Raw genomic sequence first — 12,026 nt, forward strand, 5'->3', positions numbered from 1 at the left:
AATTCAGCACAAAAAACTACCATTCCGTACTCGAAAGCGTTACGTAACGTTTTGCTTGAACCCCCTCCGCCCCGATGTGACGCCAACGTAACGCTTTGCATAAACCCCCCCTCCCCCTCGAAGGCGTTAGGGAACGTTTAAATATTACGTAACGCTTTTTTTCCGAATTTTTGACCCTCCCCCATGTAACGCTTTTTTCAATCCCCCCCTCCCCCATGTAACGCTTTTTCACTACGAATTCAGCACAAAAAACTACCATTCCGTACTCGAAAGCGTTACGTAACGTTTTGCTTGAACCCCCTCCCCCCCGATGTGACGCTAACGTAACGCTTTGCATAAACCCCCCCTTCCCCTCGAAGGCGTTACGTAATATTTGAACGTTCCCTTTACAAAATAATACATTCGTTTTACATGCATATGGCATTTCAAAAGAATTCTATCGCTAATGTGGTGATCGCGCGTCTCGGAAATGGCAGATGACCACACTAATGCGTTCAATTCGGTGATTTTTACCGATACCCTTCTATCTAGGTACCGTAACGTCAGGCTTGATAGAACCGTCATCGGTTAATCCGGATCTTCGGTTAATCCGGATGGGAACGTTCAAATATTACGTAACGCTTTTTTTCCGAATTTTTGACCCCCCCCTCCCCCATGTAACGCTTTTTCACTACGAATTCAGCACAAAAAACTACCATTCCGTACTCGAAAGCGTTACGTAACGATTTGCTTGAACCCCCTCCCCCCCCGGTGTGACGCTAACGTAACGCTTTGCATAAACCCCCCTCCTCCCCCTCGAAGGCGTTACGTAATATTTGAACGTTCCCTATGGAATCGCCGGTCAAATCGAATTAACCGAGTTCTACTGTATTGCTGTCTGGTTGTTAGGTTTTATTTACCTAATTAAATGTTGTAATAGGCTCGGGACTGACCAACGTATTTCAGGACTTGTGATGGACAGAAATTAAAACAAACAAAATCAAGGCTTTGTCAGTCCGAGGATAAATATTTAAAAGCCAAACCAATCATTTGCATGATGTTTTTGGAATCATAAAACATAGGAGGGTCTTACCAGCTCTTTTGGTAGGTTTTGAATCTTTATCCTCGGACTGACTAAGCCTTGATAAGTTATTCTTGGTAGTTTCGCATACTTGTAGAGGCTCTTGACGTAGGGCCGGTTACCGAGATTGACAGAATGAAGTTTTCCGATTGTTGAAGTGTTGTCAGGGAATTATTCCATTCATTAGGTGCGCTGAATGGAGAGCAGTCCTGGAATGCGTTGCTCAAGCGCACACCCCCGAAAGTAGAACCAGCGCAGCGTGATCTCGAGCCGGGCGCATAACCACTGAGCTAACGGAGCAGACTAAATTTGCTCGGCCCACGCCGTGTTCTTTCAGTAAGGGAAGTGCTGTGACTTCAAGCAAGCGCGACTTCTCCACATTGCCACAAACACGGTGAGGTACGTTATTATAAAAGAAAATAGACAAACTGATTGTACGTCAAACCTTGTGCTCGCTATGACATCACGCACAGTGTTGTGTCATAAACAACGGTGAAAAATCAGTTAAACCCTTATACAAAGGTTTTGCATTAAATGAGGCTATTCCAACATTGCATGACGCTTCTGATTCTTCCTCGTAGACGTCATGTGATGTTAAAACAGCCTGTCTAGGTTGTGTATTGGCACAAGCAGCTACCTAAGGCGTATACTACGAATATGCAAAGTAAGACACGGATTTAAGGCACCTCACTTAGCGAACACAAAAATATTGAGACGAACGTATAAAAGGAAGTGGTAATCTACAAGGGAAAAGGTAGAGCGATCATCGTTCAGCATGCGTAGTCCGACAAAACATTCTATCCGGTGATGTGCACGACACAAGACGATTTACGACAACACTGCTTCTTAACCTCCAGGGTAAGCACCAAACGACATGTGGAGGACTCTGTGTGTTGCACGTCAAGGCAACAGCGAGGTAGGTGCGTGTCACGTCACAATAATGATTATCGTGACATCACAAAACGAGTGCAGCCCATCGCGCTACTGCTTTGAAGCTATGGTTTCATCAGGTCTTCGAACGACTTCTGGATTAATCAGAACATGTTCTACACGGGCGCTCTATTGAGCATACGCATTATAACGTTATGGGCAAGAATACATCAAAACTTTCTCTGCAACCGATCGTTCTCTTCCCGCAACCTCTCGCACTCCCGGAGGAGCTCCTCATTGACCGTGCACCTCTTCTCACTCAACATCCTCCGCATCATCTCCTCCTGATGCAAGGACAGCTTCACCATCACGCTCATGACGTCACTAATCTGAGCGCGCAGGTCGTCGCTGTGAAGAAAACAATCGTGTAACGATCGGGCTTGTCCGGTCACAAGCAGTTGGGAAATTGTTTTCTTTGTGATTGGAATGCTACCACCGCCGCTCGTTTGGAATTGCCAGGTCAGATCTTAGGTTTATTGGTTGCTAAGATTCAATACAAAAGTTTTCATATTCTTATTAATTATCTGGAATCCATGGCGCGATACAACAGAAAGCGTCACGCTTAACTAATGAGTTTGTTCGCAAACACAGAATTATAGATAAGATTTATGAAAATACTTTGTGTGGTGGTATATTTTATGGTCGACACGTAGATATCTAGCTGAATAAGAAAGCACAGAAAATGCAACTAGGCTAGGTCTGCAGTGTATGACAACACGCTTTAAATCATAGCCGCCGCTTTTATTTCTCAACCACTTTTGTCCACCCCGATAGCTCAGTTGGTTAGTGCGTGACTTCTGGAACGAAGAAGCTTCAAAATCAAGCGGCGCTGGTTCGACTCTCGGGGTGTGCGCTTGAGCAACGCATGTTAAGGACATCTGATAAATGGAATAATTCCCTGGCAACAAGACTTCAACAATCGGAAACTTCACTCTGTCAATCTCGGTGACCGGGCCTGCGTCAGTGATTCAAGCCTCTACAAGTATGCGAAACTGCCAGGATTAAGCTCTGCAAGAAGCTTTCCCAGTCCGAGGATAAAGATTCAATCAATCCTCTTCCCGTAAATGACCACATCAATGACTGTACCATCTTCAAGCCACCAAACGGAGTGGAAAGTCTGCGCGTCGTGGATGATGAATCCAAAGACTGGCTGCTCTCTAGTAGCCTTCCAGTGTAGTCCGAGTACATCGTGAATCTGGGGTGGTAAAAGTATAGACCCTCGGCCCTTGAGGCTCACACGACGAAGAGCATGTGGCTGTGCCTTTGGCAGCACACTTATGGGCATGCCTGAAGGTGGACACGAAGATTGGCTTACTTGCCTTCCCGTCCACTTAATCTAAATCTTTAACCACCGGGCGTAAGCCTGGATACGACAAAAAAGCGGCTCGATTGATACATCACCTCATCTCGTCGACCATCTCCTTAACTGTGTTCCTGAGATATTCCGCCTGGTACTGGAAGGCTGCCATCTCATGGTCACGTGACTGGTTGCCGGCGGATGACGTGGAAGGGGCGGAGTCTGTTGGTTGCCTGGTCACGGTTGACTGGAGCTTTCCTGTGATTGACATGAAGCATGATCAAGGTCCCGCCATCGAAGAGTTCACAGAACATTTGTAACATAAAACTCAGCAGCAATGACGTATATGTGACGTAGTCGGCGTGAAACAGCTTCACAAGCAAACCAACTTTGACACTGATGTTCAGTCGCAAACAGTTGTTGTTGTAAATTCTGCAAATCACATATGTTCAATGATAGAATGGCAACACTGCCAACAACAAAGCACAACCGACCTTGTGTGTTGCCCGGAAGGTCTGTAGATACGTCATCGCTCACTGGAGTGGGTTGCGGGTTTACGGCGATTTGGGAGGTAGGGGGCTTCAAAGTGTCTGCTGTCGTGCCGTTGCTTCGATTGCCCGTGCTGGTGGCTCCCTTTCTATTGCGGAACAAAGACGAATCTTCTGTGACATTGTCAGTGTTGCCAGGTAATGCTGATGCGGGTGAGGCGTTGTAGGATTGACGAAGGGGGTGGGGGGAGCTCTTGCTGTGGATCTGTACCCCGACTGGGGCTTTGCCTTTACTGTATCTAGTGTTTCCGGCGAGAGGGGATAAAATGTCTAAAGCAACAGAATAACATTATCTCAGTAAACAACGATGTACATCAGACAAAAGTTTAAATTTATCAAAAGTAAAAACATTTCGACAAAAATTGTAAACGAGTCCACCCAGGTGCGATTTTGAACCCAAAGCAATTGAAATACGTCACTTGTATTTTCAACTGATAGAGTTAAACCTCGTTCGAACGCACTGACGAACATGACGTAATAATAGGAGGCGTCATAGACGACTTACCGTCAGTATACGAACCGATGGTGTCGCTAGAGAGCGAAAACGTTGCCCCGGCAATTGCGCCATCTGGCGGATTGCTATCTGCAGAGGCAAGAGAGTAGTTTCCAAAGACCTCCTCACGAACAGGTGAAATGGCGCCACCTAGGTCATCCACATTGCTGGGTAAGGTTTGGCGCACTCTAGTAGTCGGGGTTGAGCTTTGGGCTTCCTTCCCATTTGTGCGGTGGCCGTTCGTTAAAACGGCCGCTGAATGAAAGCCACGGAAAGTGATTTAGCTTAAATCTAACATACAACGCAACTAGAGGTTCCCGTATGTTTCCTGCCGTTGAATTATAACAGTGTAACACGTTTTGCGGTGGTGGTAACAAGCGGTGGAATGCGTTTCCACTGCTCAGCCAAGCAATAAACACAATGCAGGGTATGACATGATTGCAAGAGCATCAACAAAGGTAATATTTATAAACCAAACTGCTATTGCACGCAGGGAAATAATTTATTGCAAAATTGTTAAAATCCTCTGATGTCTTCATCACCAACCAATTGTGATGATTATACAAGCCATGAATTAATCCTCATGTTGAGGGTGTGGCTTGTCTGTCTGTCGAGGCGAAGCCGTCCTCTCCACACCTTGCGAGCCATTGGGTTTACGAATTTTCTTCATTACTGTACTTCAAACAAAACTCCTATTTGACCTACACTGGCATCGCTACAAATGCAGTTCTCAAAATAAATAAATTTAGTCAAATTCCAAACACAAATTTAAATTGTTAAAATATTTCTTTGTTTGGGTTGCTATGACGACGAACAATAAATCGGCAAATGCGGGTTCAACATTTTGTGCCAAGTTCGAAAACTGACCATTTCTGAAGATATTTTCAAAACCAACCTTTCTTATTGGCACGCGCTGCGGAATCCATGCTCGATGAACTAGATGTCGCACTTGAGCTTATTGACTGAGGGTAATCCCCTTTACCGTGAACTGCATGACAAAAAATTAGTTTCATAAATATCGTCATTTGAGCAAAAGTAAAATTCAAAAAGAAATCTTAATTCGTTAAGATTGTATTGGACAGTAATTTCAAGTGACAATCACTTTATTACGGTACTCAAAATCAGATTTTAAAAAACTTTAAAAAGGTTTTATTTTGTGAAATATCCAAAGTAGAGTTTTAAAATTTTGCTCAAAATTGAAAGTGTTTCCCTTGAAACCTGTCTAGCCAGGACAATGTTCTAGTTTTTACTCAACAGTCGCTTTTCTACTCAATTTGTTTGTAAATTTCATCAAGTATTAATGTGCCACCCCATCCCCAGTTAGCAAATCAGTCGTTTTTTACATTGATTTAACGTCTGCAGATGTTTGATGTGAAAAACGGTTGATTTGCTGTATGGGTCACCTTTGGTTTGGGGAGGTTCCTTGATTTTGGTGGGGGCATCCCCAGCTCCTTTCCTCTCCCGAGCATCTGGTCGCGAACTTCGCGAGTGCTTCTGCAAATCGATACGTCACACGTCATAATGGCATTCGAGATTGTGTGGTTAGAAAGGACCCGTGTTATGTCACGCTTTACGGAATGTATTTCCGAACCTTTCTTTCCATATAATTCACGTTTGTAGCTGACTCTCACCCATGTACAGTTGCCAACAAGTTCACGACTTGCAGCCGCATGCCAGGTAGACGTCGGGCTATTTAGGTGCCGTCTCTTAAGTTCATTTTTCTTAATTTTATTTTACTTTTTCAATTGCAACTTGTTTTACTTTAATACAAACTTTTGTTCAAAAAGCATTGACCAAACCAGCTGGAAAATAGAAAATCAATGACAGCAGATTTAAGCACATGCGTTGTTATAAAGCCTAAAATATATAAATAAAAATCACATCAAAAAATATAACAATCATCAGTGTCAAGAGCTTGCAATCTACTAGATGTCGCTAGAGTTGCCCCTACAGCACCAGCCAGAACGCACCAACCTTGGACTTAATGAGGTTCCTCACAGCGAGGCGGTAGACGGATGTTGTGTGAGCCGATACCTCCTTGATAGGTTTGCTGAAGAACCGAAGATCATAATGGATAATCTTCCCCAAGGACGACCCGGTGAAGAGGGAGTACCCGTCGTTGAGGAAAGTGAGGGAGAGAAGGGGTTGGTCGGCTGTTACTTTGCTCAAAAATCTTGGAAAAAAATAAAGTTGCTGATTAAATAAATATCGCAGCGCCACCGGACCATTAGCAAACTGTTATCTTCCGGACAAGCTAACAACAAACAATGATACCAGATCAGTGGCCGAGTGGTTTCGGTTCTGAAGCTGTTAGATCATAGATCGATTCCAGGTCGGGTCATTCCAAAGACTTTAAAGACGGTACCGATTGTATTTTCTTTTGCATAAGGCAGTGAGAATAAGTCGCGTAATGATGCAATGACATCGTAAACCTGATACAAAATTAAAAATGAACCCTGTCGCTAAAAGACCTTATAGCAGTTGTAAAGCTACAATAAATGAACCATATCATCATTGTTAACAAACAAAAGCTGAAAAAACGCATGCCCGTCGCCACAGCAATGATATTTACACAGACAAGAATTTGTGTACTTGTGCGGAACATTCAGCAGCTTTTCAACGACTGCCGTCAACACAGAAGCAATTGTCACAGAGCACGATACATACTTTCGTCCTTTGACGTCATAGACCCGCAGCGTCTTGTCGAGGCCGACGGAGGCAAGCAGAAGCTCATTGAAGGGAGAAAACACGAGGGACATGGCGGGGGCGGTGTGGTCGTTGGTGAACTCGTGGTAGGGGCACCCTTGGAGGGAATCCCACAAACTGATGCTCCCATCGTCTGTGCACATACCTGGAGGGAGACATGACCACTAAGGGGGGCAGTTGTAAGTGCAGAAGCATTCCAAGGCTAGCCTCTCATATTATTACGTAACATAATCATCACGGGGTTAGTTTTACCACTCGAATTAGTCCTTGTCACGTGGTTGCAAGATTTTAGGAAATGATAAATGGACGATAAGTTCATATCACACATTTGCTTAGTTCATCGGGTTGAATCAGAAAGCAAACGACTAATTGACCGGGTCATTTCCACAAAACAAATTTACTTTCTACTATTCGTTCAGGATAAAATTGCTAGCACTGTTTATTGAAAACATCTTATACGTTTTTGTTCAATATAGTTAAAGCATACAGTGCATGCTTTGGATACACGAAGAATACACAACCGCTATAAACACATGTAAACTTGCACCAGAGATGAGGCTAGAGAAAAAAAAATAAAGTAAAGCAACATAAACTTTAACGTGCCACGACTATTCTGATTAAATGAAGATTATTCTCACAGTTGGCCACAAATATGTTCACAATCTTTCTTAGACAAAGTTTTCCATACGATCAAGTGATAGGCTACTTCGCAAACCTAACAACGAATGTTTCCATGGTGAGAAACTCATTGAGCGGATGGCAGAGGGCATGGCGCCATCCAGTGGCTTAGTGACGAGCTCGTTGCTAAGGTTACGGATGACAACGTCGCCTTTGTTGCTGCCAGAGGCCACGTGGGTCTCGGAATCGTTGAGGGCGATGCAGGTGATGGGGTGGCTGTGAGTCTCCTGCAAGGTCAGGGGGTGTCAACATAATTTAAACAAAATTATGCCATTCTGATAAATTAGTTCTCGAAGAAACCAAAGCAAGAGGATGCACAACAGAGCTTCAACTCTTCCGCATTACTTTCAACTAACAAGCCCTCGGTTAGTATCTGTGGGCCTCAAAGTAGACTAACAAAAATTGAAGAGCAAACAATGCGCTCACGTCGACCACTGCTCTGCTACAAAGTCTCAACAGTTTAAATAGTTACAGCATCCAGCATGGAACAAACTTTATACGGCACTGACCGGAATGGCTCGTTTCGGTGAGTCCGATTTGGTGAATTCCCTATTCGGTGAGAGCCTTTTTCGGAGAGTTCCCTATTCGGTGATTTTTTGAATTTTTTTTTTAATTATTGGGTACCGTAGCCTAATTATCATTGCCGTTTTAGGGTTAGGGTCTTATTTCAACGTTTAGCGACTTTAAAACGATGTAAAAGCGGCAATGATAGTTAGGCTACGGTACCCGATAATTTTCAAAAAAAAATTCAAAAAAATCACCAAATAGGGAACTCTCCGAAAAAGGCTCTCACCGAATAGGGAACTCACCGAATAGGGAATTCACCGAATAGAGAACTCACCGAATCGGACTCACCGAATAGTACCAGACCCGCCAATGCTCAGAATTGTTAATGGGGAATGTCTGGTTCGTGATATTTTTAAAAAGCAACAGCTTTATGACCCAACAAAGCTCCTGCTACTATCGTGGATTTTGTATCTTTCATTCAAACCTTGAACGATTTCTTCATACGGCCCGTCTCTCTATCCCAGACGCAGACTGCGCCATCAACTCCTCCCGTATACAACTTCCTGCCGTTACTTGAGACGCGGACGCAGGTTTGGTGGTCACCGATGGCATGCTCTGCTATCACCTAGCAACATGAGCAAAGTGAGGGTTAGTCAGCGAATTTCGGCAATATAAGCTATACGTTAAAAGGCGATGGAATGGATTGGCAAGAAAAGAAGAAGGCCTTCGCTCTGCAGTGGGTTACTATTGGCTGGAAGTGATGATACCGTTTAAAGTAAAAATTGGCAAATTATCGCACGTACTATTAATTCTCAGGTTTAAAACTTGATAAGACACTGGGGGTATTTCATGGGGAGCACAAGTTGCAAATGCGGAAAGGAGCAAACGATGCAACATCTACTGGAATGGCCTGACCTAAAAGCCAAGTGTTCCGCACAGGATTTGGTCCACTTCCACATTAGAGCAAGAGCTTGCATGATGCTCGGGGCTACGGCCGTGTGACACACGATGAAGAAGAATTCTCAGGTTGGGAATATAAATCTGTTTTTGTCTCTGTTTCAGACACTCCAGTAATACCATGGTACTCAGTTAAAAAGCCATCACCTTTTGACCATAAGTTACCTTTGGTTTCTCTGTTCCTTGTGGTAGGCACTCACACAACACTATCTTGTCCCCACAGGATGATGCGCTGCATAAAAACTGTGAAAACACAAAGCAAGTGGTTTGTTGATTAAGGAAACACTAATCCACAGAGCAGGAGAAAGAAAGCTTTGAACATTGAAAACTTAATTCTACCACTTTCGCATGCATCACCTTTATGAGTCAGCAAAAATCCCTTACCGAGCTATCCCTGCTCCAGGCGAGATCTTTAACAACATCCTTGTGAACATCATATTGTTTGACTACTTCCAGTTTTGAAGCATCCCATATCTTGATACCATCTCCCGCAGAGGCAAAATACTCTGTTCCTGGAACACACAACTGTTTCATTTCAAACATGTTTTGTTGAATTTTTTCAGCTCTTTTTTCGTAGCAAATCCACTCGGTAATAATTACATCACGTAGCTTATTGCACAACTAGACCTTGTTATACATACAGCTCCCTGTGGAAGTGACATCATGGATACGGTCAAGCAAACAAGCTCACCTGTAGTGCTCTGCATAGCGGCTATGTCATCACATCCATGTTCTGGAGAGCATCAATTCCAACATTGTCCGGTCACTGCGCCAGTTATCACCCAACAATACATTATCTGTTGTGACACAATCATGCAACATAAGAAAGTAACTGATCACAACATGTTGGAGAACACCAAGTTTGAAAATTTTTATGGCAGTAAACTCAGCTGAAAGGCTAGCAGCAACTTTCCGCTACCGTACTTTTTATTGCTTGTCCCAGGCATGTTAACGTATTAAAATAGTGAAATGAACATAAGCTGTATCGTGCGAGTAGTTTCACTTAACGAAATCTAGAAGCAGTGAAAATAATTGCATAGATAGAATACGGTACGTGAACAAGCATTGAAAAGTTCGGAATGGCCCGTTTCGGCGAGTCCGATTCGGCGAGTCCGATTCGACTAGTCCGATTCGGCGAGTTCCCTATTCGGCGAGAGCCTTTTTCGGCGAGTGCCCTATTCGGCGAGTTTTTGAAATTTTTAAAATGAAATTATCGGGTACCGTAGCCTAATTACAATTGCCGTTTTTACATCGTTTTAACATCGCTAAACGTTTAAATCGTGCAGAAAGGAATAAAAATAAAATGTTTGAACTATTAAATTAAAATTCGTCATGTCAGTTCAGTTATTTTTATTTTTGACCATCATATCAAAAACAATACACGTCAACATAGCAAAGGTCGAGAAAAAGGTAGAAGCGACAAAACGCGAAGTTAAAACGTGCTTGTGACCGAAGTAAGTTATTGAGTTGAAAGAAATTTGGCACGGCCGCAACACCTTCAGAAAAATTTAAGATATGAAGGGAAAATAAAACAAAGACAATGTTACAAAAAAAATCATGTTTATGTCTATAAGTTAGTACTTTTGAATAGTTAAAATGATTAGTTTGGATCAACAAATGTGTGACCTACAGCTTAGATTGAAAGGAAATTATCGGGTACCGTAGCCTAGTTATCCCGACCAGCAAAAATTTGTTCCAAGAACCCAGTTAGCCTAACAGTTCATTTTTACATTGTAGTAACAGAATAAAAAGGCTAACCAAATGTGTGGCCTATCGTTTTAACGTCGCTAAACGTTGAAATCGTGTAGAAAAGAGAACTTTGCTGACTAGGATACGTTGAAACTGAAAAACATTCACAGAAGCCCTACGATACGTTGCATTTTTAAGATAATGTATTCAGACGTTGAATCAATGTACAAATGAAATGTTATGCTAAATGGGTTCTTGGAACAATTCGAAAGGCTTCTGTGAATGTTTCTCAGCTTCAACGTATCCTAGTCAGCAAAGTTCTCTTTTCTACACGATTTCAACATTTAGCGACGTTAAAACGATGTAAAAACGGCAATTTTTGCTGGTCGGGATAACTGGGCTACGGCATCCGATAATTTCCTTTAACAAATTTCAAAAACTCGCCGAATAGGGCACTCGCCGAAAAAGGCTCTCGCCGAATAGGGAACTCGCCGAATCGGACTAGTCGAATCGGACTCGCCGAATAGTAGCAGACCCTGAAAAGTTATGGCCAAATTGTATGCATCAAACCAAGCAAGCCTTGTACCCTTTAAGGTTTAAACGCTACCGGTATTCAAATTCATGGGTAACCTTATCTGGCTCATTTATTTAGAAAAACAAAAGAATCAATGTAATACTGCACACCAAAAATCTTAAACTGACAGTGTTGTTTACTGAACAATTGTAGAATGTAGGGGTGCATAATATTCTGGGGTGGAAGATCTGGGGGAAAACTACTGACCGCGCCAAGCTGTCGTAGGTGTACATCTCACAACGAGACTATTTCACATGAATTCTATTCCATCCATTGAGCGTATCTTGCCTTACGCAGATCTTTTTGTTCACCAGTAATTCCCATCACAATTATTTTCACTTGTGACGTAACAGTTTCTGATGTATGAAACAAGGAAGTGCAAGTTACACACAAACAAAAATGTTTACCTACAACAGGAACGTATGATGATGTCACAATACCATTACATTGTTGCGTTGATACAATGGGCAATACATTCAGTAATTTGGCTTTATGATCAAAGGCAGTGGCATTTTGAGAAGTCCTAAGTTATTTTTGGTGGATACGCTCATAAGATGAAATAGAATTCGTGCCGTGTCTGGCAATGG

At 42.8% G+C, this 12,026-nt stretch overlaps 1 protein-coding gene across 1 annotated transcript; it reads right to left on the reverse strand.

Moving 5' to 3' along the window:
* Positions 1 to 1,450: 1,450 nt before the first annotated feature.
* On the reverse strand, positions 1,451 to 11,822 carry LOC145782302 (uncharacterized). Its single transcript, XM_082594091.1, has 13 exons — positions 9,868 to 11,822; positions 9,561 to 9,688; positions 9,342 to 9,419; positions 8,704 to 8,844; positions 7,750 to 7,939; positions 6,996 to 7,179; positions 6,303 to 6,501; positions 5,732 to 5,822; positions 5,224 to 5,316; positions 4,341 to 4,583; positions 3,782 to 4,105; positions 3,392 to 3,545; positions 1,451 to 2,338 (listed from the first exon to the last, which is right to left on the reverse strand). The coding sequence occupies exons 1-13, from the start codon at positions 9,881 to 9,883 to the stop codon at positions 2,161 to 2,163; spliced, it is 2,019 nt and encodes a 672-aa protein (XP_082450217.1). The 5' UTR covers positions 9,884 to 11,822; the 3' UTR covers positions 1,451 to 2,160.
* Positions 11,823 to 12,026: the final 204 nt, after the last annotated feature.

Source organism: Aplidium turbinatum, chromosome 13 (genome assembly GCF_918807975.1).
Source record: "Aplidium turbinatum chromosome 13, kaAplTurb1.1, whole genome shotgun sequence".
NCBI lineage: Eukaryota > Metazoa > Chordata > Ascidiacea > Aplousobranchia > Polyclinidae > Aplidium > Aplidium turbinatum.